This window comes from Neophocaena asiaeorientalis, unplaced genomic scaffold, assembly GCF_003031525.2.
Source record: "Neophocaena asiaeorientalis asiaeorientalis breed wild unplaced genomic scaffold, Neophocaena_asiaeorientalis_V1.1 scaffold540, whole genome shotgun sequence".
Classification (NCBI taxonomy): Eukaryota; Metazoa; Chordata; class Mammalia; order Artiodactyla; family Phocoenidae; genus Neophocaena; species Neophocaena asiaeorientalis.
The window spans coordinates 1073570-1100466 of record NW_020172141.1 but is presented as its reverse complement, the minus strand read 5'-3'; the positions used below and the strand labels follow the sequence as shown (position 1 = coordinate 1100466).

The window sequence follows — 26897 nt, the reverse complement described above, 5'->3', positions numbered from 1 at the left end:
AGAACCTACACAAGGCTGAGGAAAGAACCACCCAAAAGCATTAGAGGGAATGATACCCAGGCTCATACAACAACTCCACAAGAGTGGAAAACTCCACAACTCGTGGGGAATTCAGGAAAGCACGCAGAAGGATCCGGTCTCACCTACCGAAGCTGAAAAAAGAGACCCGAAAAGTATCAAACTATTTCCAAGGAACTTAACCAAAGGACAGAGCTCAAAAATATTTATAAGATACAAAAGCAGCCAGCACCCAATGCCTGGCATGCAATCTAAAATCCTCAAGTATGCAAAGAAGCAAGATACTATAAGCCATCGTAAGGAGAAAAAGCAACCAATTCAAAGTGATCCAGAAATGATAGAGATGCTAGAATAAGTAGACAAGAACAATGAAACAGTGTTTATTACTGTATTCCATATGTTCAAGAAATTAAAGAATGGAGAGAAGAACCAAATCAAACGTCTGGATATAAAAACTACAAGGGGGCAGGAGGAAACTCTGGGCGATGATGAATATGTTCACTATGTTGCCTGTGGTGATGGTTTCACAGGTGCATACATACCTCAAAACTCAGCAAATGTACACCTTAAATAGGTGCGGGTTATTACATGTCAATTATACCTCAAAACTGTCAAGAGAGAGAGACTGAGTTTCCTTGGGCCCCACTCTGTGTGAAAGGGATCTGCCTGTCCCACGTCTACAGCTGAAAGCACGTGTACAGTTTGAGGCATCCAGGGCTCAGTGCATTCAATCAAAGCACTCACTGCTCCAAAGGCAAATGCTCCTCCCCGCAATCTCCTTGTTCTCTAATGCTGTGCTCTCAGCTGACAGCAGCAAATATAAAAATACAACTCTCAGTCTACTTTGCTGCTACAGCCCTTCTCTGCGTCCACCTACAACACTTCTCAGAATGACCACACTACCCAGTGGAATGTGTCTGCATCCACTTCTCCTCCTCCTCCCATCGCTCTCCAGGTATTTTCTGTAGTTACCAGTGAGGGGGGAGGGCGGGAAAGAGAATGAAGATGCTCGGTCTTTGAGACTAGAGGCTCAGAAGGGGCCCCCTTACCTCAATCAACCTCTGCAGGAATGTTGCAAGAGAAACTCTGGGTACATTTTTTCTTTACCCTGGCTGTTATTGTTATTAGCAATCAGATATAGCATTGAGCATTAAGTTGTCTTAATTTTCTATGTTTCATATTCTCACCTTTGTTTCCTAAATATTTTAGCAGGCAGCTGCTACTCATATATCATTTTGTACTACAAATATGAAATTGCTTTTATAAAGTCATAACTTTAGTTCCTCAAGCAAACAAGAACCAAGGGTCTGAACCACTATTTTTATCCTAACCTGTAGCTAATTTTTAATACTATTACTATGTGAATTATCTTTTAAACACATAACTATGAAACAACTACATTCTCAAGCTTATTTTTATTATTTTGGGGGGACATTTATCTAAATAGGTCAATGAGAAAAAAAGATTTTATAGAAATAAATTTTATTAACAGACACGTTTTGCTATGCATCTATTTTATATAATATATCTACTTGAAATCTAGTGTGCTTTTGAACCCCTTATAGTACTTAAATTGTAGCTTGTATGAACTATGATCAACCAGCTTAATTTAATCCCAATCTATGCTTTAAACCTTATCTCGTTCTATTTCCTTACATAGATTCTAGATGCCAACAGAAAAATTAAAAGTTAAAGTAATCGTAGCGGGGCTTCCCCGGTGGTGCAGTGGTTAAGAATCCGCCTGCCAATGCAGGGGACACGGGTTCGAGCCCTGGTCAGGGAAGATCCCACATGCCGCGGAGCAACTAAGCCCGTGCGCCACAACTACTGAGCCTGTGAGCCACAACTACTGAGCCTGTGAGCCACAACTACTGAGCCTGTGAGCCACAACTACTGAGCCTGTGAGCCACAACGACTGAATCCGGCGCACGTAGAGCCCTTGCGCCGCAACGAGAGAAGCCACCGCAATGAGAAGCCCGCGCACCGCAACGAAGAGTAGGCCCCGCTCGCTGCATCTAGAGAAAGCCCGCGCGCAGCAACAAAGACCCAACATAGCCAAAAATAAATAAATAAATAAAATTTATATCAAAAATAAAAAATAAAGTGATTGTAGCTAAATTTGAATCTTTCTCTGAAGCTGTTTAAGCTGAAGCACACAATTCAACATGGGTGGCACTTAGTACACAAAACATCTTGTTAAAGGAAGAAGAGAAGAAAACTTCCATTCCTACCGCTTGCTAACATCTCAGTTTGGTGTTCAAGAAACACACAGTCACAGACTAACAGAATTCAATTAGAAAGAATATACGAACTTCACCCAGTCTTGCCCTTCAGGAAACTGTGCCTGAAAATCCTGGCTCGGGCTTCATGTTCCTCCTCTGTACCCACATATGGTGAAATCAAGAAACACCCAGCCCACGGCAAATTCCTGATCTACAGCCCAGTAACTTTTTTTTTTTTTTTTAAGTATAGTAGGCTAGTTTGGTACTGCTTATTCTTGGTGAACCCTAATTTGGATCCACTTCTAACCATCTCTGCTTAATTCTGCTGGTAATTATCTCCATCAAGTCTACACCAGGGGCTTCATTTTCAGGTGTACAGCTGAGGATGCAGGCACTAGGCTGGGGTCCCTGAGATCAGAGTGAGGAGGATTTTCTCTGCAGCTCCAGCACCCACCCTGGAATCCCCTGGCTACCATCTGATTCTTCACCATGGGCATGCATCACTGCTTAAACATTTCCAAATATACCCAAACATGCTAGATGAAACTTCCAAGGGATGCAAGGATAGAGATCTACTGTCATTACTATGGCTTATAAATGTGCTCAGAAGGTAAGAGGAAACATCACGGACCTCGCCTGCCGAGGCCAACAGTCTATATGCTCTTATAACGATACAAAGGCTCTCTAACCAGAGTCAAGTCTCAAACTTACAGTTCTATTCACTCTACTCATGTATGGAATCTAGTTATTTTAAATCATATATGTATTTCCCATTGTCATAATCTAGTCATGAGTCTAATCTCTCAAAATTCTGATTCTCATTTTGGTTCCAACTACCTTTCACTAAATTTCCAGATTCACTTTGTTGTTTTTTAGGGGGTGGGAGTTGAGGAGAGACTGATGGAGACATGTAACGTTAGACAATGCTCATGGTTTCCTGTGAATATTTTAGTACCTTTTCTCCTGCGAATATTCCAGTACTACCTCTACCCAGCTGCTTCTGTTTGCATCACAGAGGCTGTCTGCTATGATTTTTAACTATGTCTGTATTATCCAGTCCTTGAAAAGTAAATTTAACACCCTCTCCAGCAGGTCAACAAGTCTACTTCAGAGGATATGCCTCACAGGTTTCCAAAGGAAACCTGCCAGGAACTGACTTTTCTTAACACAGAATGTAGTCTAAGAAGCCAAAACCCAGTTCTTTAACACCATATGCAGTGAGCTGAACTGTAGCCCCAACAAAAGGTATGTCCATCTGGAATCTCAGAAGGTGACCTTATCTTTACAGATGTAATTAAGCAAATGGTCTCCAGAAAAGACCATCCTGGATTAGGGTGGACCCTAAATATAATGATGAGTGTCCTTAAAAGAGAGAGAAAAGGAAACAGAGACAGGGAAACAAGGACAGGCAGCAACTGGAGTTATACTATCAAAACCCAAGAGACACCAGGAGCTACCTGAGCTAGGAATAGGACAGAAGGATCCTCCTCTAAAGCCTTCCAAAGAAGCACAGCCCTGCCAACACCTTGACTTCAGAATTTCTGGACTCCTGAACCCTAGAGAATAAATTTCTGTTGCTTTAAGCCACCAAGTCTGTGGGAATTTGTTACAGCAGCCCTAGGAATCCAATACACCATCTAAATCACAAGTCACCAAACTTTTCTGTAAAGGGACAGACAATAAATATTTCAGGCTTTGCCATCTACAGAAGTCTCTGTGGCAACTGTGTAACCAAATGGGTGTGGCTACATTCCAATAAGACTTTATTTTCAAAAACTAGCAGCAGGCTACATTTGGCTCATGAGCTGTAGTTTGCTGACTACATAACCTACATGACATCTAGTCAGCTAGATATCACCTATCATTTAAATGATCTAAATCCTATCTATTTTTCATATCATTTCTCTTTCAAATTTACAGTCATGCTCTGGAGGATAAGAAATTCCAATTATCTACCCAAGTCCTATAGTTTTATTTCCAGAATTTAATCTCGAGATACATTTCAGGCTTTTTCTTAAAAAGCCTCCACAAATCCACAGGGAGCAGGACTGAGGGTCTAAGGACCCTTCCCTGACTCTCCCTGCGTGCAGGGAAGTGAGTACACGAGGCAGCAGCAAACCTCCCCACACCCAGAGCAGCCCTCACAGCTGCGCATCACCCTTCAGCAGGCAGCAGCTCATTACCTTACCAGCATTATCCTTCCCGTACAGGAGAACGTGATTCCCTGAGCTTGCCAACGCCTGCTAATTTTCCTTTGATAAATAAATATCTTCTTGTGTCTAGAACCACCATCTGTAAGACCCCTTTATTATCTAATCAGTTTGAAGTGTGTTTTCTCCTCTTATTTCATTATCACATTCTTCTAGTTCATTTATCTTTATCTTGATTTCCTCCCAATGCTATCGAACACATCTTTCTTCCCAAATTATTTTTCCTCCTTTTCCCCAAAGTTTCTCTGATTTTAGCAAGCCAGCATATACTAAAATGCCTCAAGCTGTTTTACCCTCTCCTCATAACTCGTAATCCTCCTGAGACAGGAAAATAAACATAACACATACCCTGCACAGCACTGCAACTGTTCTTCTGTGTCCATACTGTTAGGATCTCTAGATGAATACTGCTTTATGCATCCTTCTGCAATGCAGCTCTGTCAATTCCGGAAATTTCCACAGTAAATGTAATCTGTCAGTTGCCATGGAAACTGCCTGCTTCCTGGCACTACTAACAAAATGAGTATCTTTGCTGAGACCTAAGATGAGGCAAAAGGAAAAACTGAAAAAAGAAAGATTTCTAGAAGAATCGCTCAAAGACTCCAGAGATCAATATTCAACTTTTGATATCCATATTCAGTGAACAGAAGGTATTAATTGTACAAATCTGCAGTGTTTTGAAGTAGTATTGACTTATGAAGTAGAAAGCACTTTTTCTTTAATCAACCAGGAAGACAGTAATAGAACACACAAACATTCATGTTTACATCTTGCTGCATATTCCCTAAGAGCTGATGTTTCTCACCTATGCTCAAAGCATACCGCCAAAATGTTTTTTTCTGGCTGTGCTTCTTATAGAAAAGGTTAGGAAAGCTGCCCTAAACCAACAGGTTACAAGTTTTCATAAGATCCTTTCGCTATTTGGGCTCCAATCTCCACTGGTGGCTAAAACCCCATCCCCCCAAGTATGACAAGAAATCAGAGTCGTTTAAAAGGGCATCTCAGGAGTCATCACTAGCAAAGCACCCTTACCAGTACTCTCAGAACATTAGACCTAGCTGACCACCCCCCCCACCCCTGCCCTTGGAAACGATGCTCGGTTCCCATGACATCACCCTCTATGGATCTGCTTCCTACCTCTCAAACGTCTTTCCTATCTCAGCCTGTTGCTCCTCTTGTATCCAGCCTCTGAACATCAGATTTCCTTGGGGTTCAGCCCTGGACCCAATGGTCTCATCAAGATACACTCTCTTCCTAGACAATGTTATCATCTATATGCTGACAACTCTCAACTTTTTATCTCCAATCTGTGCCCTTTTCTCTGCACAGCAGACTCTTATTTTCGACACCAGAGTATGTGTCATGTTCATTTCCTTGATATCTCTGATAGGATATTTCACAGGCATTTCACACTTAGCACATCTAAAGCTTAACTCTTGCTCTTCTGTGCTCCCTTGTCCACTGAAGCTCCAGACCCATCCAGGGGCCCCCCATCAGTAATGGCAACTGAACCCATCATTCAAGCCAGAATTCTGGAAGTCACTATGAATGCCTTCCCCTCTTCACAACCCACATTCAAATTATTACCAATTTCCGTGAATGCTGTCTCCAAAAATCTCCGGAATCTGTCCATTTCCCTCTGCCTCCACTGTCAACTCAATGTCATCACCACCCATATATTTCAGCTACACTACCACAGCCTTGCTGGGTCTCCCTAATTCTATTCTTGCCTCTCTCCAGTGCATACCCCAAACAGCAGCCAGAACCATCACTTCAGAACGTAAATCACATCATGTCACTCACCTGCCTTTAACATGCCACACTTTCCCACTACACTTTGTACATCACCCCAACTCTGCCTACAAGACCTTGCATCATCTGGCCCATGACTACCTCTCCACCCTTACTTTAAATCCACTTCTCCTTCTCACGGAATTTTTCTCCACTCAAACTGGCACTCTTTCAGTTCCATAAGAAGCTGAACCTTTCCCACCTTGATATCTTGAACCTTCAAATACGTGCTATTCCCTCTGCTTGGAACACTCGTCAGCCCCTCCCCAAACCTAGTAAAAAGGTACACAGGTTTAGAAGCCTTCCATGGCTACCTCTTCACCATCTCCACTCCAAATCAGGCCCCTCTTTCATTCTTTCATGGCATCGGGTTATAGTCCTTCAATAGCAGGTATACCATTTATAATTTTATTCATTCATTCACTGAATGTCTGTGTCCACCTCTAAACCTTAGGCTTCATGAAGCAGCACTCACATCTCCTTTTCTCAACATGAAATACCCAGTGGCCACCACAGTACCTAGTAGATGGCAGACATTCAATAAACAGCTGCTGAACATATGACAGAACACCTATTGGGTTGCTTTGGCTTCTGACAGCTGTCAGTCGCTCACAAAACTCTGACGCACTCCCTGGGTTCTATGAGATATCCCTATATCCCTTCCCTACATTCCCCTTTTTTGCACCCACTGAAACCCCAAGCTAAGAAGGAACACGTCTCTTGTGTCTGACTTCTGCAGCTCCTCCAGCAGGAGAGGCAATGGCAACCATCCGGGTGTACCTGCAATGCTCTGTTCATCAGTGGTCCTCAACCAGGGGCAACTCTGCAACCCAAGGGTCTGGAGACATTTTTGGTTTTTACAACTGGGGGAGGGGGGCACTACAGCATCTAGCGAGTAGAGTCCAGAGGTGCTGCCAAACATCCTACAACACACAGAACAGCCCTTACAGCAAAGAGTTATCCAGCCTAAAATGTCAATGGTGCCAGGGCTGAGAAGACACAGCTGCGCCTTCCAAGTCTCCTAACATAGGAGAAAGGCCAAAAACTGTCAATCTATAATCATTAAAATTTTTTTAATTTAAAAAAATGCAACATTTCACTGACACAAAGTTATTCTTAAAACATTGTTTTTAATTTAAAAATGAAAATAAACTAAATTGGCTATAAAATGCAATGAAAGGTACACAACTGACTGAAAAATAGGGTATGTGCTAATTTAGAAATATCTGCAAGATGTACTGTGAAAAAAAAACAAGCTACAAAGCAGTGTATAATAAAACTACTTTTTGTATAAATATTTTCATGGTTTTATATAAATTATCACATATTTTGATATATGAACAAGTTTTTCTGCAAGGACATATTATACTTTATAATAAAGTCATATCTTCAGAGAGCAATATTAAGGACATGGAGCTTTTTATTTTATAACTTTCTATACCAACTGAATTCTCTTACTAGAAGTGTATATTACTCATTTTTTAAAGGGTAACATCAATTATCTGGACAGTAAAATTATGGGCCATTTTGGTTTTCTTCTTTATACTTTTCTATATTTAAAAACAGAAAGAGAGAAAAGACAGCAAGAGAGGGAAGCAAACACCACCGGTAAATGTGCTTTTAAAAGCACAGTAAAGACAACATGTCCCTGCACCTTATAACTACTTAAGTGTACACCACACCTCATGTGACTTGATGAATGTTCCAGATTAATCCTCAAAAGCTACCTGATAACCTTCTTTAACTTTTCACTCTAGGTCTCTTTCAAACATCATGACAAGGGAAACCAAATGGGCAGAAACAAAATTTGTCACAGGCACAGGAGCCAAATCCAATAAAAACACAGGGTGCATATACTTATCAAGTGACTGATGAAACACAGAGGTGCTTTGAGAACAAGAACAGAAAGCCACAAGTACTGTTTAGTGAAAGTAAATAATATACTCATAATTTTTATCATTATTGTTCTGGCCTTTTCGTAATTGCAGTATCATTTTCATATAGTGAAATGCACAAACCATTAAGTACTGACTTTGATGAGTTAACAAACACGTACACCCTTATATCTCACAACCCTAACAAGATATAGGATATTCCATCACCCTGGAAAGTTCTCTTCAGCCATGCTTTTCAGTCCCCTCCAGAGACACACACTGTCTGATTTCAGCCACCATACATTAGTTTTGCCTCCTTCAGAATTTCATGGATACAATCAGACGGTGTGTTTTCTTGTGTCCGGTCTCTTCTGCTCAGCATTTTCAGTGATTCATCAATGTGACTGTGGGCATCAGTACTTTGTTCTTTTTTACTGTTGAGAATTTCATTGAATTATATACCACAATTTGTTTATCCATTCTTCCATTATTAGACATCTGGGTTGTCTCTAGTTTGAGGGCAATTACGAATACAGTTTTTAATGAACATTAGTATGCAAGTCTTTCTGAGGACATTTTCATTTTGGGTAAATAATAAGGAGTAGAATTCCTGAGTCATGGGGTAGATGTATGTTTAACTTTATAAGAAACTATCAAAGAGTTTTCTAAAGTGATTATACCACTTTCTACTTCCCCAACAATATGTGAGAATTCCAATTACACCCTATACTTGCCAATATACTGCATGGTCTTTTAAATTTTATGCATTCTGACAGTATGTATGGTATTTCCTTGTAGTTTTAATATGCATTTCCCTAATTAATGATGTTGTTAAGCACGTTTTTCATGTACTTATTATCCATTCCTATACACTTTGGAGAAACGTCTGTGAAGTCTTTAACCCACATTTTTCTTTGTTTTGTGTTGTACTTCATTATATTTACTAAAGTTCTTTGTCAGATATATTAACTGTGAATATTTTCTCCCAGTATGTAGCTTGCCTATTTATTTTCTTAAGAAGCTTTGGATGAGCAGAAATTTTAAATTTTGGTAAAATCCAGTCTATCATTTCTTAGTAGTTATTTCTTTCTTTGTCCTGTCAAAAAAATCTTTCCTTATGCCAGACCACAATATGATTTGGATATTTTCTTTTATAAGCTTTATAGAATTTCTCCTCATAGATCTATGATCCATCTCAAACTACTTTTTGCGTATGGCATAAAGTAGGAATCAAGATTTACTCTGTTCCATTCCTTCTTCCAGTTGTTCCATCACCATGGAAATTCTCTCCTTTTCCCCACTGAACTGTATAGGCAGCTGATCAAAAATAAGTGGATTTTATCCATTCCTCTGTTGATGGACATTTAGGTTGCTTCCATGTCCTGGCTGTTGTAAATAGAAGATGCAGTACATATATACAATGGAATATTAGCCAGAAAAAAGAACAAAATAAGGTCATTTGCAGCAACATGGATGGACCTAGAGATTGTCATACTGAGTGAAGTAAGTCAGACACAGAAAGATAAATATCACATGATATTGATTACCTAAAAAAAGGGGTACAAAATAAACTTATTTACAAAACAGAAGTAGAGTCACAGATGTAGAAAACAAACATAGCTACTAGGGGATAAATGGGGGAGGAATAAATTGGGAGATTGGGATTGACATATACACCCTACTATATATAAAACAGATAATAAGAACCTGCTGTACAGCACAGGGAACTCTACTCAATACTCTGGAATGGACTATATGGGAAAAGAAGCTTAAAAAAAAAAAAAAGAGTGGACATAAGTATTGATGTACGTATAACTGATTCACTTTGCTGTACACCTGAAACTAATACAACATTGTAAATCAACCATACTCCAATATAAATTTTTTTTTAAAAATGGATTTTATGTTTGTCTACCGGACTTTCTATTCTATTCTGTTGATCTATTTGTCTATCCTTAATGTCCTTCCACAAAGCCCTAATTACTGTAGATTTACAGCAAACCTTGAAGTTTAAGTCTTCCAACTTATTCTTTTATAAAATTGCTTTTGGCTATTCTATATCTTTTGCATTTCCATATAAATTCCATATATTTAGGTCTTTAAGTTCTCTCAGCAACATATTATAGTTTTGTAGTTTCAGTGTAGAAGTCTTATGCATTTTTCACTAAATTTATCACTAAGTATTTTATACTTTTTCATTCTCTGACAATCATTTTTTCAATTTCACTTTTCAGGTGTTCCTTTACTAATATGCTTTAAATTGATTTTGGAATAATGATCATGTACCCTGCGCTTCTGCTCCAGTCACTTAATTCTAATGTTTTGTAAATTAACTAGGATTTTCTACACATATAGTCATATCATCTACCAAAAAAAAAAAAAAAAGACTGGTTTGCTTTTTTTTTAGATTATTTATCTATTTATTTATTATTATTTTTTGGCTGCGTCGGGGCTTAGTTGCGGCATACAGGATCTTTTTTTTTTTTTTTCATACAGGATCTTTGTTGAGGCATGAGGGATATTTCACTGTGGCGTGCAGGCTTCTCTCTAGTTGTGGCAGCAGGTTTTCTCTTCTCTAGTTGTGGCGTGTGGGCTCCAGAGCACGTGGGCTCTAGTGGAGGCGCTCGAGCTCAGTAGTTGTGGTGCACGGGCTCAGCTGCCCTGTGGCATGTGGGATCTCAGTTCCCTGACCAGGGATGGAACCCACGTCCCCTGCATTGCAAGGCGGATTCTTTTTTTTTTTTTTTCCCGTGTCCCCTGAATCGGCAGGCGGACTCTCAACCACTGTGCCACCAGGGAAGCCCGCAAGACAGATTCTTTATCACTGGACCACCAGGTAAGTCCTATGGTTTGCTTCTTTCTTTCCAATCTTCGTGTCTTTTAATTCTTCTGCTTACCTCATTGCACTAGCTAAGACCTCCAGTATAATACTGAATAGAACTGATGAGTACAGATATTCTTGTCTTATTACTAATCTTGGAGAAAGCATTAAGTCTTTTGTCTCTAAGTAAGATATTAGCTATAGGTTTTTCATAGATGTACTTTAAACAGCTGAGAAAGTTCCCCCCTCTTTTCCCAGTTTAATGAGAATGTCTATAATGAATGGATATTGAATGTTGTTAAATGTTTTTTCTGCATCTACTAAAATGATTATGCCATTTTTCTCCTTATTTTATTAATGCAGTGAATTATATTGATAATTTTCAAGTGTCAAATTAAGATAAATCCCACTCGGTCATGACATATTATCCTTTCTATATATTGTTGGATTCAATTTACTAATACTTTGTTGAGGATTTTCCAGTGTATGTTCATGAGGGATAGTGGTCTGTAGTATTTTTTTAATAATATCCTTGTCCAGTTTTGATATCAGGGTTACACTGAATTCATAAAATGAATTGGGAAATGCTCCCTACTCTTCTATTTGCTGAAAAAGTTTGTGGAAGCTTAGTCTTATTTATTCCTTTAATGTTTGATAAAATTTACCAGGAAAACCATCTGGGGCCCCAAGTTTCCTTTGAAAGTGAAAGTTTTTCACTCTAAATCCAATTTTTAACAGATATAGGGGTATTCAGATTTTCTATTTCTTCTTGGGTTAGTTTTAATTATTTATGTCTTTCAAGGAATCTGTCTATATCATTCAGGTTATTAAATTTATTGGCATAAAGTTACTTATTATATTTCCTTAGTATGTTATTACTGTCTGTGGGATCTGTAGTGATTACCTTCTTTCATTCCTGACAATGATAACTTGGACTTCTTTTCTTTCATCTGTCTTGTTAGGGGTTCATCACTTTTACTGATCTTCCCAAGAAACAATTTTTGAATTTGTGACTTTCTCTATTATTTGCCCATTTTCTATTTCATTAATTTCTGCTCTTATCTTTATTATTTCCTTTCTTCTACTTACTTTGGATTTAATTTGCTCTTCTTTTTCTAGCTCCTTAATGTTGTTATTCATTACTCCGTCTAGTGATTCTGTGTTTGTGCCTTGCCTAGGCATTTAAATATTTAGGAACACTGTTATAACACTTTTGCTTTCTTTCTGATTCATTTAGAATCTGTAATCATTCTCTCAGTTGAGTTTAATCCATGCCCACTTCTTTTTCAAAAAAGGACACTGGGTAATTCTCCAAAGGAAAGAATCAGGCACCTCTTCTTCTCCTCACTGGGAGTATCACCAAGCAAATCACAAAGCTTCCAATCACCTTTTGGTTGCCTCTTTTATGCATGTGTGTGTGAGACAACCAAGGATCCACCAAAGACAAACAAAAAGTGAAAATACATACGAAGTTGAAGGAGAAAAAAAGTTAAGAAAAAGAGGGACTCAAACTAAGAGGTCCAAAACCTAAAGTGGAGTTTCAGCAGGAGAGCTACCGGAAAGGAGAAAATCAAAAGAACAGGAGAGGGCTTCCCTGGTGGCACAGTGGTTGAGAGTCCGCCTGCCGATGCAGGGGACATGGGTTCGTGCCCCGGTCCGGAAAGATCCCACATGCTGCGGAGCGGCTGGGCCCGTGAGCCATGGCCGCTGAGCCTGCGTGTCCGGAGCCTGTGCTCCGCAACGGGAGAGGCCACAACAGTCAGAGGCCCACGTACTGAAAGAAAAAAAAAAAAAAAAGAACAGGAGAAAATCAAAAGAATAAAAGAAAACTAAAGCATATATCCTAGAATGAAAGATAGTGGTTTCTAGTTTAAGTGAGTCCACCAAGAGCTCAGTGAAAGGAAAGAAGAAAGGAAGGAGAAGAGAAAAGGAAAATAAAACCAAAGCAGATTTCTGACACAGGGGAAAAGACAAAATCCTACAATCATCCACAAAGAAACAAACAGGTCATATTCCAAAGTTCAAGAATCACAATGGCATATAACTTTTTAACAGTAACCCTTGAATATTGGAAACATTGGAGCAACGCTTTCAAAACTCTGAAGAAAAATGTCTACCCCAGAATTCTATAGTCAATAAAACTACTAATCTATTAAGAGGGTTAGATAAAGGCATTTTCAGACATGCAAAGACCCAAAAACCTTACTTACTAAGAAAAAACACTTATCTTAGGAAGCCGTTAGAAGATATACTCCCCCAAAACGTGAGAGAAAAACTGAAAAAGAAAGAGAAAGAAAGAGAGAAAGAGAGAGAGAGAGAGAAAGAGGAAGAAAGAGAGGAAGAGAGGAAGGGAGGAAGGAAGGAAGAAAGCATGAAATCCCCGAAACAGGGAATCAAATTCAGAAGAGTAACATAGGCATTCACAAAACAATGGCACCAGCCATAAAGTGCAACCACTCCAGAATACAGCAAGAGTACTGTATAGATAGACAGATGACTCTAGAAAAAAAGAACTGAGAGATCACCTAAGTAGCTAATTATGTGGAGAGGAGATTCACAGTGAACCATTAAATGAGGCAATTATTAACTCTGGGGCAAACACATTTGCTCAAGAACAGTAATGTAATTATACTGTGACTCAATTTTAAATAATAATAAGAAGAAAGAATACTCTGAAAAGAGAGGATGTTTCCTTTAAATAGCAGATTCCTTATTAGCAGACAGAAGTTTCCAGAAACATGCCTACACTACAAAGGCAAAGGACTTCTATAACATTATGAAGTAAATCAGAACTCAAAAACTTGCTGCCTGATTACAAATGGTTGGAAAACTCATCTAAAGCACAGCAACCAGACATTTCTTTAAAGAGCAGAACTTTGCAGTACTATAGGTAAAGAACTACAGATTATATATTTTAACGTCTAAGTCTCCGATTCAAGAATCAAGATGATTTAAAACACCAAAACTAAGTTCATTTTCGGGAGACAAGCAACTCAACAGCATTTATCACATTAATTTCTTTAAATAAATATTTCAGAATTAACATCCAATACCTGAGTCCAGCTTAAGGAGAATTATACTAGTGACTCTCCAAGGGTGGAGGGCCACACAGAGAATCAGCTCAGTCACACCTAGTACCACTGCCCTCCAAGTACAACCATCAGGTGCATGGAGGTGGAGTGTGGAACTGAGGGAAAGATTAAATACCTCTGAACTTTAAGAATGCAAGTTTTGAAAGATTATCTCACACAGCAGCACTATTCACCAGAGTCAAAAGTCAGAAACACTGTAATGCCCATCAATGGATAAATGGATAACAAAATGTCATATATACATACAATACAATTCACCCTTAAGAAGGAAATTCTGACACACACCAGAACACAGATGGAGAGCACGAGGACACGCTGAGTGAAACAAGCCAGTCACAAAACAACAAGTATTGTATAATGCCACTTACATGAGGTACCTAGAGTGATCAAATTCACAGAGACATAAAGTGGAATGGTGGTTACCAGGGGCCAGAAGAAAGAGGAATGGGGAGTTAGTGTTTAATGGACACAGAGTTTCAGTTTGAGAAAATAAAAGAGTTCTGGAGACGAATGGTAGCAATGGATACACGACAACATGAATGTATTCAATGCCACTGAGCTGTACACTAAGAAATGGTTAAGATGGTAAATTTTATGTTATGCATATTTTGCTACAGTAAGAAAAAAAAAGTTTGCAGCAGTAAATCGAAACCAGCCCAAAATAAGTAGATTACCCCACAGAATTTGACATATTTGGCCTTTTTAAATTTGGGGTACTAATTTGTACCTATAAATATTTCTACCATAAAATTACTGCCATTACGTGAAAGGGCTCCACCACAGAAATGTAGAGATTCCAAATGACTACGATTACATTAAAAATTTCAGAGATGGAAAAAAACTTTTAAGCTCAAGTATACTCATGGTTTGCATACTCAGGAACTGACCAGAGATGTCCTGGGACTATTTTGAGGAATGAAGGTAGACAAGACCACAGAGCTCTCTCCCACCTCCACAAACAGCCTGTCAGGCTCATGCACAAGATTTTATTTTAGGAAAGGAGCACAACACTGGCTTGATTCATATTCATTCCTATTCATATTCATTTTCTCTCCCCCACCCCCTGCCATTCACCACACAAAATAATGAAAGTCACTATCCTAATTCAATGCCTGAACTAAAATCGGAGTTCAGTGACACACTGAAGGTCACAGAGACCATGATGACGCTGGGATAGAAACCAGGACTCCAGTAGTAACAAAACAGTTAATCCAAGATAATAAGCTTAAAAGATAAAGCTTCCACAATTTAACCAGCAATAAGTGCCTACGTAATTTACAATTACTGTTCTGAGTTTTAAGATGATGCTCTACTGAGTAGACTCATCATGGAATTAAGAATACTAGTGATTGGGGCTTCCCTGGTGGCGCAGTGGTTGAGAGTCCGCCTGCCGATGCAGGAGACACAGGTTCGTGCCCCGGTCCGGGAAGATCCCACATGCCGCAGAGCGGCTGGGCCCGTGAGCCATGGCCGCTGAGCCCGCGTATCCGGAGCCTGTGCTCCGCAATGGGAGAGGCCACAACAGTGAGAGGCCCGCATAATGCAAAAAAAAAAAGACTAGCGATTGGGCTTGCCTGGCGGCGCACTGGTTAAGAATCTGCCTGCCAATGCAGGGGACACGGGTTCGAGCCCTGGTCCGGGAAGATCCCACATGCCGCAGAGCAACTAAGCCCACGCACCACAACTACTGAGCCTGCGCTCTAGAGCCCAAGAGCCACAACTACTGAGCCTGCGCTCTAGAGCCCGTGAGCCACAACTACTGAGCCCATGTGCCACAAGTACTGAAGCCCGTGCACCTAGAGCCCGTGCTCCGCAACAAGAGAAGCCACCGCAAAGAGAAGCCCACACACCGCAAAGAAGAGTAGCACCCCACTCGCCGCAACTAGAGAAAGCCCACGTGCAGCAACAAAGACCCAATGCAGCCAAAAATAAATAAATTAAAAAAAAAAAAAGAATACTAGTGATTAACTGGGGACTTCAAAACTTCCTTTAAAACTACCTCCTAGATGTTCTATGGCACAACTGAGCCTTTTTCTGTTCAAATATAATAAAGAAAAATGAGATCCTCTTGGTCTCAACAAAACAGAGCCCCTTAAATTTACAACATATGGTTCCCAAATGTTTAGCTTAAGCCCCCAAATGTATCTTTACTCATCATTATTTATTTCCAATGTTAGCTTTTAAGCTGGTGGTTCTTCTTGTACAATCCTGATACGTTGTGAAGATAAAAGGGCTGTTCTTTCAGAATAACAATCGTATTTGGTGCATTCTAAATGATTCAGCACACTGAGAGCACTCACACATCACTCAGCATGATGAAAGCACAGAACATAGCAGTGGAATATCTACTTCTGTTCATGTCAAATTTTATATACAGAACATGATTTTAGCACAAGCCTGCCACATTTATAAGAATACCCTCGGGGTATCAAAAAGACATACAGTGCCTAGTATAATCCAATCCTGATGGAAATGTCAGAAGTAGCCAAACATTTTTTTCCTTTCGTCCTTCCTTGCACTCTTTAGTTTTACAGCTTAATCTTTCATTTAAAGAGCCAAATGGCAAAATGCTAACATCTCTTACATCTAGGTAGCAGATACAAGAGTCTCTAACACTCACTTTTTCGTGTGTTGGAAATACTTGTAATTTTAACCAATGATAATTAAAAACCAGGTTGTCTCCTCACTCTCTAAGGACCCACATGAAAAGAATGATTTTTTTAAAGGAAATAAACAATAAAGAAACAGAGATTTAGACAAATTTCTGAACACCAGAAAGCAGACAAAAATATCTAGACAAAGCAAAACTAATAAATTCCAAGGGAAGGGACTCTACAGTTTCAAAAACTTGTCAGCCAAGTGCAGTGTAAAACCTTGTTTAGCTCCTGCTTCAAACTTGAAAAAAAAAGTGATGAAGTAATCTAGAATACTTATTTGACGATATTAGAGCGATGAAGTAATCTATAATACTTATTTGACGATATTAGAGTGATGAAGTAATCTATAATACTTATTTGACGATATTAGAGTGATGAAGTAATCTATAATACTTATTTGACGATATTAGAGTGATGAAGTAATCTATAATACTTATTTGACGATATTAAAGTGATGAAGTAATCTATAATACTTATTTGACGATATTAAAGCGATGAAGTAATCTATAATACTTATTTGACGATATTAGAGTGATGAAGTAATCTATAATACTTATTTGACGATATTAAAGTGATGAAGTAATCTATAATACTTATTTGACGATATTAGAGTGATGAAGTAATCTATAATACTTATTTGACGATATTAGAGTGATGAAGTAATCTATAATACTTATTTGACGATATTAGAGTGATGAAGTAATCTATAATACTTATTTGACGATATTAAAGTGATGAAGTAATCTATAATACTTATTTGACGATATTAAAGAATCATTTATCCTACTAGATATAATGATAATATTATGATTGTGTTTTTAAAAAGGAGTCCTTGTCTTTTAGAAACACATCCTTAAATATTTATAGATGGAATAATATGTCTGAGGTTTGGTTAAAACTAAGGAGGGTTGGGCTCCCCGGGTGGCACAGTGGTTGAGAGTTCAAAAAAAAAAAAAAAAAAAAACTAAGGAGGGTAGAGGAATAGACAAAAATAATATTGGCCATATTAACTGTTGAAGCTGCTAAAGCTGACTGATAAATAATAGAGATTCAGCTACCACTCTCCAGTTTTGGATATATTTGCAACTTTCCATAATAAGGGGTTAAAAAAAATAGCAATAGAGAAAACTAGCACCCATAACACATGGTGGGAGGGGAGCATGCCGCCGAGACGAGAGATAGGTAAATGGTCCCAACAGAACCTTAGAGAGGATTCGTAGCTGGAAAGTACAAAAGCCTGGAAATGGAAGAGCGATTAAAGTTCTTTCCAGAAGAAAGGTTTACTCAGCTCCTCCTTTCCTTTCCACCTGCCCCAAAATGAAAAGAGAGCATGTCTCTAAAGAAAACAAACATGCTATCTGGAAAAAACAATGCCTACTAGGGCAAATATTGGCCTACTCATTATGGCATCTAGAGTATTCCTGGCCTAACAGCCAGCACTCAAACCATTCAGAGAAAAGTCAAGTCAAGCCCACCAGTTGGCTGCCTCTAACCAGAGCTTCCAATAAGTCTTCTAATTTCCTCATCCTCAACTATCAATGGACAACCAAGAACTACTAGACATGTGGAAAAAAGCTGACACAAAGGAGAAAGACAAAGACAAAAGAAAAAGCGACCCTTGAGGAAACAGATTACCTAAAGTATAGAAAAGAATTTTTAAATTCCAGACTTTACATCCACAAATTAAGAGTAGGACACTAAGAAAAAGCCAGAATCAACTCTTAGAAATAAAAAATCAATTCCCAAAACAGAATATTCTATAGAAGAGTCAGGAAATAAAGGAAATCTCCTAGAATATAAAGCAAGAAAACAAAGAGATAGAAAGTATAAAAGTCAAAGACCGAGAGAATTCAGAGATACAAAAACCAAATAACACACATTTCCGCAACAGAGAATAGGAAAAACATGAAGGAATCTATCAAAAGAAAAGCAGCAGAAACTCTCAGAAAAAGATTTGTGACTCTTCAAACTAAAACAATTCATCCGGTACACAGAAAGATGATCCAAACCTAAGCATATTCTCATATAATTATAGAACACCAAGAATAAGGGCAAAATGCTGAAAGTGAGAGAGAAATAGGTAATCTATAACTAACATCTCCACTACAGTGAAACAGATCTACACATGGTCCGCAAATTTAGCGTTCGCTGACACTCACCAGAATGCCATTCTCCCCTCTCTCCACCTAACCAACCTCCTCTAGGGGGCTTTCAAAATCCAGTTCAAATCTTGTTCCTTTGCGAAACTTTTCACCAAGTTGTTTATCTGAAGTGCTCTTACCCCTCCTGCACCATTCATTTGACTTTTGATCTGTATTATCTTATGCCTTACTTCTTGAATTTCTGTCTTCTTGAAAGTTTATTTAAACTGCTATTTCTCAGAAAATAAGGACACTGTCTTAATCTTTTTTTTTTTAATCATCCACAGAATCCTGCACCCAGTAGACATCAAATGTCAGATGGATCTGAAACTAGTCCCTGGGACATAACTTCATTAGTTACTTATATTTCATCTTATCTTTTCCTAAACCCATTTAAAAAGGTTTATATTTATATCTATAACTAAAGTTCAAGAAGAACTGAATGCAAGGAAATTTTAAAAGGAGGAAACACATATAAATGGCATAGAGGTATCTTTTTCAAAGCCTCCACCTACTGCAAGTTATATCTTCTAATTGCAAACTTATCCTAAGCAGGGATCAACAGTGGTTTTTAGTGCCTGATAGTATTCAATACATAGGAAGAATACAGAGGATCCCTGTGGAAGGCGGTGGGAAGGTAGAGAAGATATGCTGCCCAAAGCAGGGAAACAACTGTCTCTGATGAGTATCAATACTAGTAGTTGCCTGTTCCTGATCCAGATAACAGACGAGTGCAATAATAAAACTCAAAGGCAGGGTCTAAAACTTTTACACGCTAGAATCAAATTCCAAAGATTCTATCACAAAGATGCCTATTACTGTGTCCTCTCAAACTTTTAACACCTTCTGGGAAGAGATAAATAAGAAACCTAGCTGGTTACAGGATTATTATGAAGTAGTTTAAAAAAGAAAGAAAGAAAAAACAAAAAAAGCCTGATGGACTCAAATTTTGGAAGAAAGCTTTTTCTTCACCACCCTGTTTACTGTTTAAAAAAAGAAGATTCTGTCCATGAATTCCCCTAGACATGAAGAAAGTCTAGTGGGGAGAGAGTACAAATATGTAAATGTTTTTCTAGTTCTAAATGCAAATCAGGTTGTCTTTCTCTTTGTCCAAGGGGGCTTTTAAAAAAAGAAAGAAAGAAAGATTTGTTAAGTTTGGCGATTACTACATATCCTTCTTTTTTCGACTTCAAATTTGTGGTTCAGCTGGCAACCAAGGCAACAGAAATGGAATATGTTCAAGAATTAGTTTTGTACTAGCTTTCACTAGAAATTCTAGGAAATGAGGAAGGAGGTTCTTTTAAGTTCTTTTGTACTAGCTTTCACTAGAAATTCTAGGAAATGAGGAAGGAGGTTCTTTTAACAGTGTTTCCTTGCCGCTGGAGCTCTGACTAATTAAGCAGTACTAAGAGTTTCCTTCCTCAATATGATTCAGAGAAGGTAACAAGGTTGAGCTCTGACAAGAAGTCTCATTGTGAACAGCAGTCTAATAAAGCTGACAGACACCACTCCCAGGCAAATAAACTGCCACTCAGTTTTCATTGAAAATCTCTTTCATTCCCCTTTAGGTGATAGGTGTAAGCATAAGAGCGTACAGACACACGTACCTGCTGCTTCCTTCTAGACACTGATGTTTTAAAAATAAAATATTTTCAACATTCCTACTGCAAGACAGTCTACCTTCTACCAATGTGTTACTGTTTGCAAATACAATGTATACCAAATGTCAAACAGCAATAAATGTGCCTCTTTGGGAAGAATAAATGTATCTGTAGTCTAATAAAGTTTGAATACAGATTGTTGAGGAATTATTACAAAACTATAAAATAATGGATTCTGACAGCTTTTTAAACCATACCTTCCACCACTTGCTTTATAGTTCTCAATACTAGAACTAGGTGAAAATTATTTTTCTGGACATTAGTAGAAATGTAAATCCACTGGCTTTGACCCTTCATGTTCTTGCCAGGTTTGAGAAGAAGAAAACATTATTATTTAATACTTCACTTCACTTTGATTCAAAGGCTTCTGTAAAATATTATTATGGCGAGATTGTTTTAAATTAACTAATATATTTCTAATACTCTTCAGTAAAATACTACAATATCATTTCTATTTTTTAATTTAAAAATATTAAGGGAGTCAATTTTTTAAAAAATCACTGACACGTACATATTCTTTCAATCTACTATGACATGGAAATCTTATAGACACTCAGTATATTAAGAATGGAAATCTATTTTGTCAACTAGTAAGTGGGGATGAGTTGTGCAGATCTACAGGAGAGAGTTAAGTTTTCTAAATACTACTTACAACTTAACTGGAAATCCAGAAGGAGAGGTAAAAATAATATTCCCAGAGTTCAATAAGAGAGAAACTAAAACGATATAAATGTAACTGGATCTTCAGCTCTTCCTTTCCCTTCAAGTCAACTTTAAAAAGGAAAATTGTGTTTCCCTACTTCAGACTACAGAATCAACAGCTTTCTATTTGAGTTCAAACCGTAATATTTCAAATGGCCCAGAGGATAACAGAAATACCAACCCCTCGACTTGAAAAAATTCATAAAACACAATAACTTTAAAACCCTTGCTTGAGTTGAGCCTTTTATTTGATTACCAGGAATACTCACATGTGTGGGTTTTGAACTCCTGCAGGATTGGGATTCAGAGTAAACCTTGCTGTAGATTTGAAAGGTGGATTTGCAAAATTCAACTTCAGTGCTTTGCGTTTACCTAAGAAATAACAAATAAAAAGTAAAAGTTTCAAGTACTATAAAACAGGTAGGATTCTGAGGGCAAAAGAAATTCACTCCAAAAGGCAGAAAATTTTGCTTTAACATATAATTAATATTCTGAAAGGTGGCAAAGAATTGCTCAGAATTAAGAAAAAGTAAATAAAAATGATCTAAAGTTGTTACTAACCACAAATCACTCATTATCTCCAAAACAACAGAAAACAATGCTCAGTGCTTCCAGTTTATATCGTTCAGAGATGCTAAGGCTTTTGTAAGTAAAAACACCACAATAAAAATCATTCCCCTCAGCAGATATATCGAAAAATACTAAAATATTAGCATCTTTCCAGTGTTACATTTTACTTCCTTAGCTTAATAAAAATCATTTTCCCTCGAATGTAATATAAACAACTGAGTGAAGAATATGAAGCATTCTGCAATCATAATGGCCTAAAAGCATTATGGTACAGTCAACTCCAAGTTAGTAACACAGGTATACCAAATAATCATTTTTGAGGAGGCAATTTCTTTGGTACAGGAAGGGAGAAAGTATCAATACCTTATATTATACCGAAAAAAAAAAAAAAAGTCCTCTACAGAAAAGCCAGAAAATTCAGAAAAGATAAAGAAACAAAAATGTATAAAATATTATATATACACCTATAAATATATAGGGTTTTAAAAACTTGTATATACACTTAAAAGTCCAGTTACCCCAAAATAATCATTATCTAATGCACACTATTTTCTATACATAGAGACATTATCTTTTCCTCTACAATTAAAATTGGACCACAATACTGTTTTGTAATATGCTCTAGTCACTGACCATATTTTTTTCTATGTCAATAAATCTTACAAAATCATTAATGCAGGGGTCTACTATATGGAAATTTTGTAACAGAGTTGGGTTTTCCCACATTTTTAGTACACCTTGGTTTCATGTACATATTAAGGATACTTTTCCTAGCACTCACTCTTCGCACTTCATTATACATATATCAATCAATACCTATTCCAACAACCTCTCTGCCATCCAAGCACCTTCCCACCTCAGTGGATTCAGAAAATGGATTAGAGGGCTCAACCTGTTCAGCCCGGTGCTTTCACGAGACGTGAAGGCTGAGCGTGCCATGCTAGTCAGACAGGACTGCAGGACAAGAGCTGGATCAGCTCTCAGGGATGGGCCTTTCTGCAGGATAATGGCAGTTCCTAAGAAGCTCACCGTCAGACATAACTATAGTACAACATGAGTTTTCCTCATAAGTTGCCCTTTTGGGTACCAAATTTTTTTAATAATTTTTATTTGACTGCAAGTAGAGAAAGGACATTCAAACTATACATGCAAAAGGTACTCCACAAAAAATGGCAGACTTGACTGTATTAAAAAAGCAAACTCTGTATTTACCAAAAAACCTTTAAAAAATTAAATGAAAACTTGGGAAAATCCTTGTAATACAAAATCAGAAATTCTAAATATATAAAAACATCACACAAATGAAGAAAAAATAGAAAAATTGGCAAGGGTATGAAAAATTAAGCAAAATTGAGAAAAAATTATGAAAGGTACTCGTAACACCAAAAACAGTTAAAATTTTGGTTCATGTGAAATTGGGAAAGTTTAGAGGTTTTATTTTGTACACATACATTTATTTTTTTTTTAATGATAACATGGTGATCAGAGTGACCAGGTAAAAGAATCACTAGCAAAATACACTGCTGGTAGAAAAGTAACCTCTGGTGAGAGGTTCAGCAGTATACAAGAAGCTTCAAATGAATATGTTCTTTCACTTCTTGGAAATCTGCCTTTAAGAAATACTTAAAGGCAGAGGACTATTCGCAGGCCCTGCTAGATTCTGAAATTGCTTGGGACTGCTTGCTCACTCCTCTGAACCTTCAGTTTTCTCCCTTTTTGAATGGGAATCTCCATCACTGTTACCCAATGCCTGACCCACCACTGTATTTTGGAAGCAGATAACTCATCTTCTAGTTACTAGGTTCATAGATGGAGAAGAATTTTGTGTCACAGTGGATCATACTCAAGAGTCTCACCCCATACCTGATATAGATGCTTTTGATGATGAGATTTAGGACTGGTGAGCTGATGATGTCTAGATGAGGTCTGGATTTGAGCTGACGATGTAATGAGTTAAGACTTCTGGGGATGATGGAGGAGGGTGAATGTACTTTGCATGTGGGGCAGATGTGACTACATGGGGGCCAGAAGGCAGACTGTAGTGGACTGAAAAGGTGGCCCCAAAATACCAGAAGCTATGAATGTTACTTTATACAGCAAAGTGTCTGGAGATACAATTGAGTGAAGGACCTTTGCAATCATAAATCTGAATGAGCTCAATGCTTACGAACACCACCTGCCACGTGTGTGTGTCTGAAACTACCTGGTACCTCACCCATGTTCTCTATATGGTGAAAAGTGATAGAAGACTAAGATCAAATACTAAGGATAATAACAGAATATAGAATCACTGTGAAAACTATCCGAAGAAAAACACCAAAACTGGCCCTCTCTTCAAAAGCCCAATTTGACAGGACAGTAGCTAACCTTCCCAGGCAAATAAGGTATGTTACTACAGTTAAAACGTACTCAAACTGTTCTTTTGAAAATAAATATTTCTACCTAATACACACACACACACACACACACAGAGATTCCTTTTCGCACTGCATTCACATTTAAACAAAAATAAATTGAGGTCTTTAAAGGACATTTACTGCATAAATGAACAAGCACACAAGTAACAGAATGTGACATCTAACTAATCTAACTTACATAAATTAGATTTAAACACACTCTATACTTCAGAAACATCTGCAGCTATCTTGAAAACAGTCCAAGTATGTATTCTGATCTCTCACCAACAAAATATGACAAAGAATTCTATAAAAGTTCAAAGCCTCTGTAAGCGGCGATGACTCAGAGCCTGAGGTCGAGTCACACGGCCTGTTCTCAGCAGCGCACCCCAACTGCCCAAATGATGATCAGTTTAAGAGGAACTCATGAGGTGGTCAGCCTAGAGGAGGAGAAGGAACGCTCCAGAAAGTCCATCAAAGGTGAGATTCCGGGAAAGGCAGAAAGAGGCCGCTTTTACAATACCTTAAAGGCTATTTCTGAATCTCTGTAGGCATGAGACTTTTTGTTTGTTTAAGCATCTCTTCCTCTCCCATTCACTTTCTCTAAGTAAGAACCTCTATTAGGTCTGGTCTTTCTCATCTTTACTTCCATTTCTCAAGGGGCCCAAAAAACTAAACCCTAAAGGCAACCTGTCACCCTGTATTCAGATATTTTTAATAACAAAACTACAAACAAATAGGATATTAGATCAATGTGGATTTTTTTCAAAAGCCTGCAACAACTTCCACAGGGAGAAAAGGGTACAAGGAAATAAGTGATACTATAAATGGCCAGTGGAGATTTTTCTAAGCTAATAGGGATTAAAATATTTGTACAAGTAATTTGAAGTAATTATCAAGAAAGACTATAAATTTGTGATTATAATTACCCCTTCGGTAAGACTGTCACCAAATAATCAATTCCTAACCAGTCAACAGAGATAAACAGATCCTCCCCTTTAACTACAGTAGGACAGAAACAAAATATGTCAAATATCTTAAATTATTCATATGGAAGAAGTTTCCCATCCAGAAGACTGTCTTTGTATACTTAAAACCCAAGTGCCTGATATAGAAAATACTTTCAAATGTTCATTGATCTGGGAATAAATTTGACATGGACAGACCCAGACAACTAAAGTGTGGGTTAAATTAGCTAGAATAAGTTTCTGTTGTTTGCACCCAAGAACACTGACTGAAAAGGAAAACAGTATTTGTCCTCATCCCACCACATTTCCAAAGCGCTGCTGTATCCTTTAGGGCAACACTGCCTAACTTTTTTCATGCCATAGCTTACACAGAAAATGAGGACATTTGTTCAACACAGCGAGAAAATCAAAATCATAGCTGGCCCGATAGCTGGCCGAGGTGTTTCAGCAGCCTCAGGCCCCACTCAGCCACTCCGAGGACTGAAGGGCCAGTCTTTCTGCATCACCCTTGAAATTCTGGTTTCAGAGCTCCGCCTTAACGGAACACCAGTAATATTTACACAGACTTTTCCATATCATGCATATGCAATTTCTTCCTCACAGTTCTCATGAGAGGAGCGTTCCTAAGCATGGGATCTTCAAGAATATTCAGAACTATGATTCTGAAGAAGAAGGATTTGTCCAAGTATATCCATACTCACTACAGCCTAGGAATATCTTTTGCTCTAATTCTGACCACAGAACAACTTAGACTCACAGAATACTGAAGCCGAAAGTAAGACACCTTTCAGCTTTCAGACCACTGTGGGTTATGCGGTAGATTGTTACAAAAATAGCCACCAATGGGGCTTCCCTGGTGGCGCAGTGGTTGAGAGTCCGCCTGCCGATGCAGGGGACGTGGGTTCGTGCCCCGGTCCGGGAAGATCCCACATGCCGCGGAGCGGCTGGGCCCATGAACCATGGCCGCTGAGCCTGCGCATCCGGAGCCTCTGCTCCGCAACGGGAGAGGCCGCGACAGTGAGAGGCCCGCGTACAGCAAAAAAAAAAAAAAAAGCCACCAATGAATCACAGCTCCCTGTGTCCACGCTTCTTTGCAATGTGACTTTGCTGCTCTTCCCATCAACAGGTGGCATCCATTTCCCTCCCTCTTGAATCTGGGCAGGCCTTGGGACTTGCTTTGACCAGAATAATAGAGCAGAAGGGATGCTATATGATGTCCAAAGCTAAGCCTTATGAGCCCCTGCAGTTTGCACTCTCACCCTCTTGGAAAGCTACTGAGTCTAAATGGAAAGCAGTTCAGTCAGGCTTCCTTGATGATGAAAGAGCACATGGAGAGGCCCAGAAGTCCCAGCCACCCCAGCTGAGCTGAGACCGCCCCAACAGACCGACTAGCTGAATGCAGACATGTGAGTAACAAACAGAATCATGAAAAATTAAACAGCTGCTCTTTTAAGCCACTACTCACATGCTAAAGGAGCTGAGGAGAAACAATGAAAAAGTGATCAGAATCAGTCCCTCTGAAGGAACTCCTATCACCACCACAGGGGACTCCCCAGACCCAAGCACAGGAGAAAGTGGGAACTTGAACTACAATGGACAAATCACTCATATGATACCAAGTATTCCAAGCATCCCACCAGGGGTGGGGGAAGAATTGCCTTAAATTCTCCTTTCTCCCTTGGCTCTAACTCCGAGTACCTAATTTTCAAAACAGAAAGAGCATCCAGAATAATTTTTTAAATTATCTGTAATCACCGGAAAAGAGGAAGACAAT

General features: G+C 38.5%; 1 protein-coding gene across 1 annotated transcript in view; it reads right to left on the bottom strand.

Annotated features, from left to right (window-relative positions):
* Nucleotides 1–23978, bottom strand: part of MAP2K4 (mitogen-activated protein kinase kinase 4) — a 76253-nt gene extending 52275 nt beyond the window's left edge. The window contains exons 1-2 of the mRNA XM_024752615.1: nucleotides 23975–23978; nucleotides 21459–21561 (exon numbers count right to left, since the gene is read on the bottom strand). Of these exons, the coding sequence (XP_024608383.1) occupies nucleotides 21459–21561; nucleotides 23975–23978 (107 nt within the window). The remainder of the gene's footprint in view (nucleotides 1–21458; nucleotides 21562–23974) is intronic.
* Between the last annotated feature and the right edge of the window lie 2919 nt (nucleotides 23979–26897).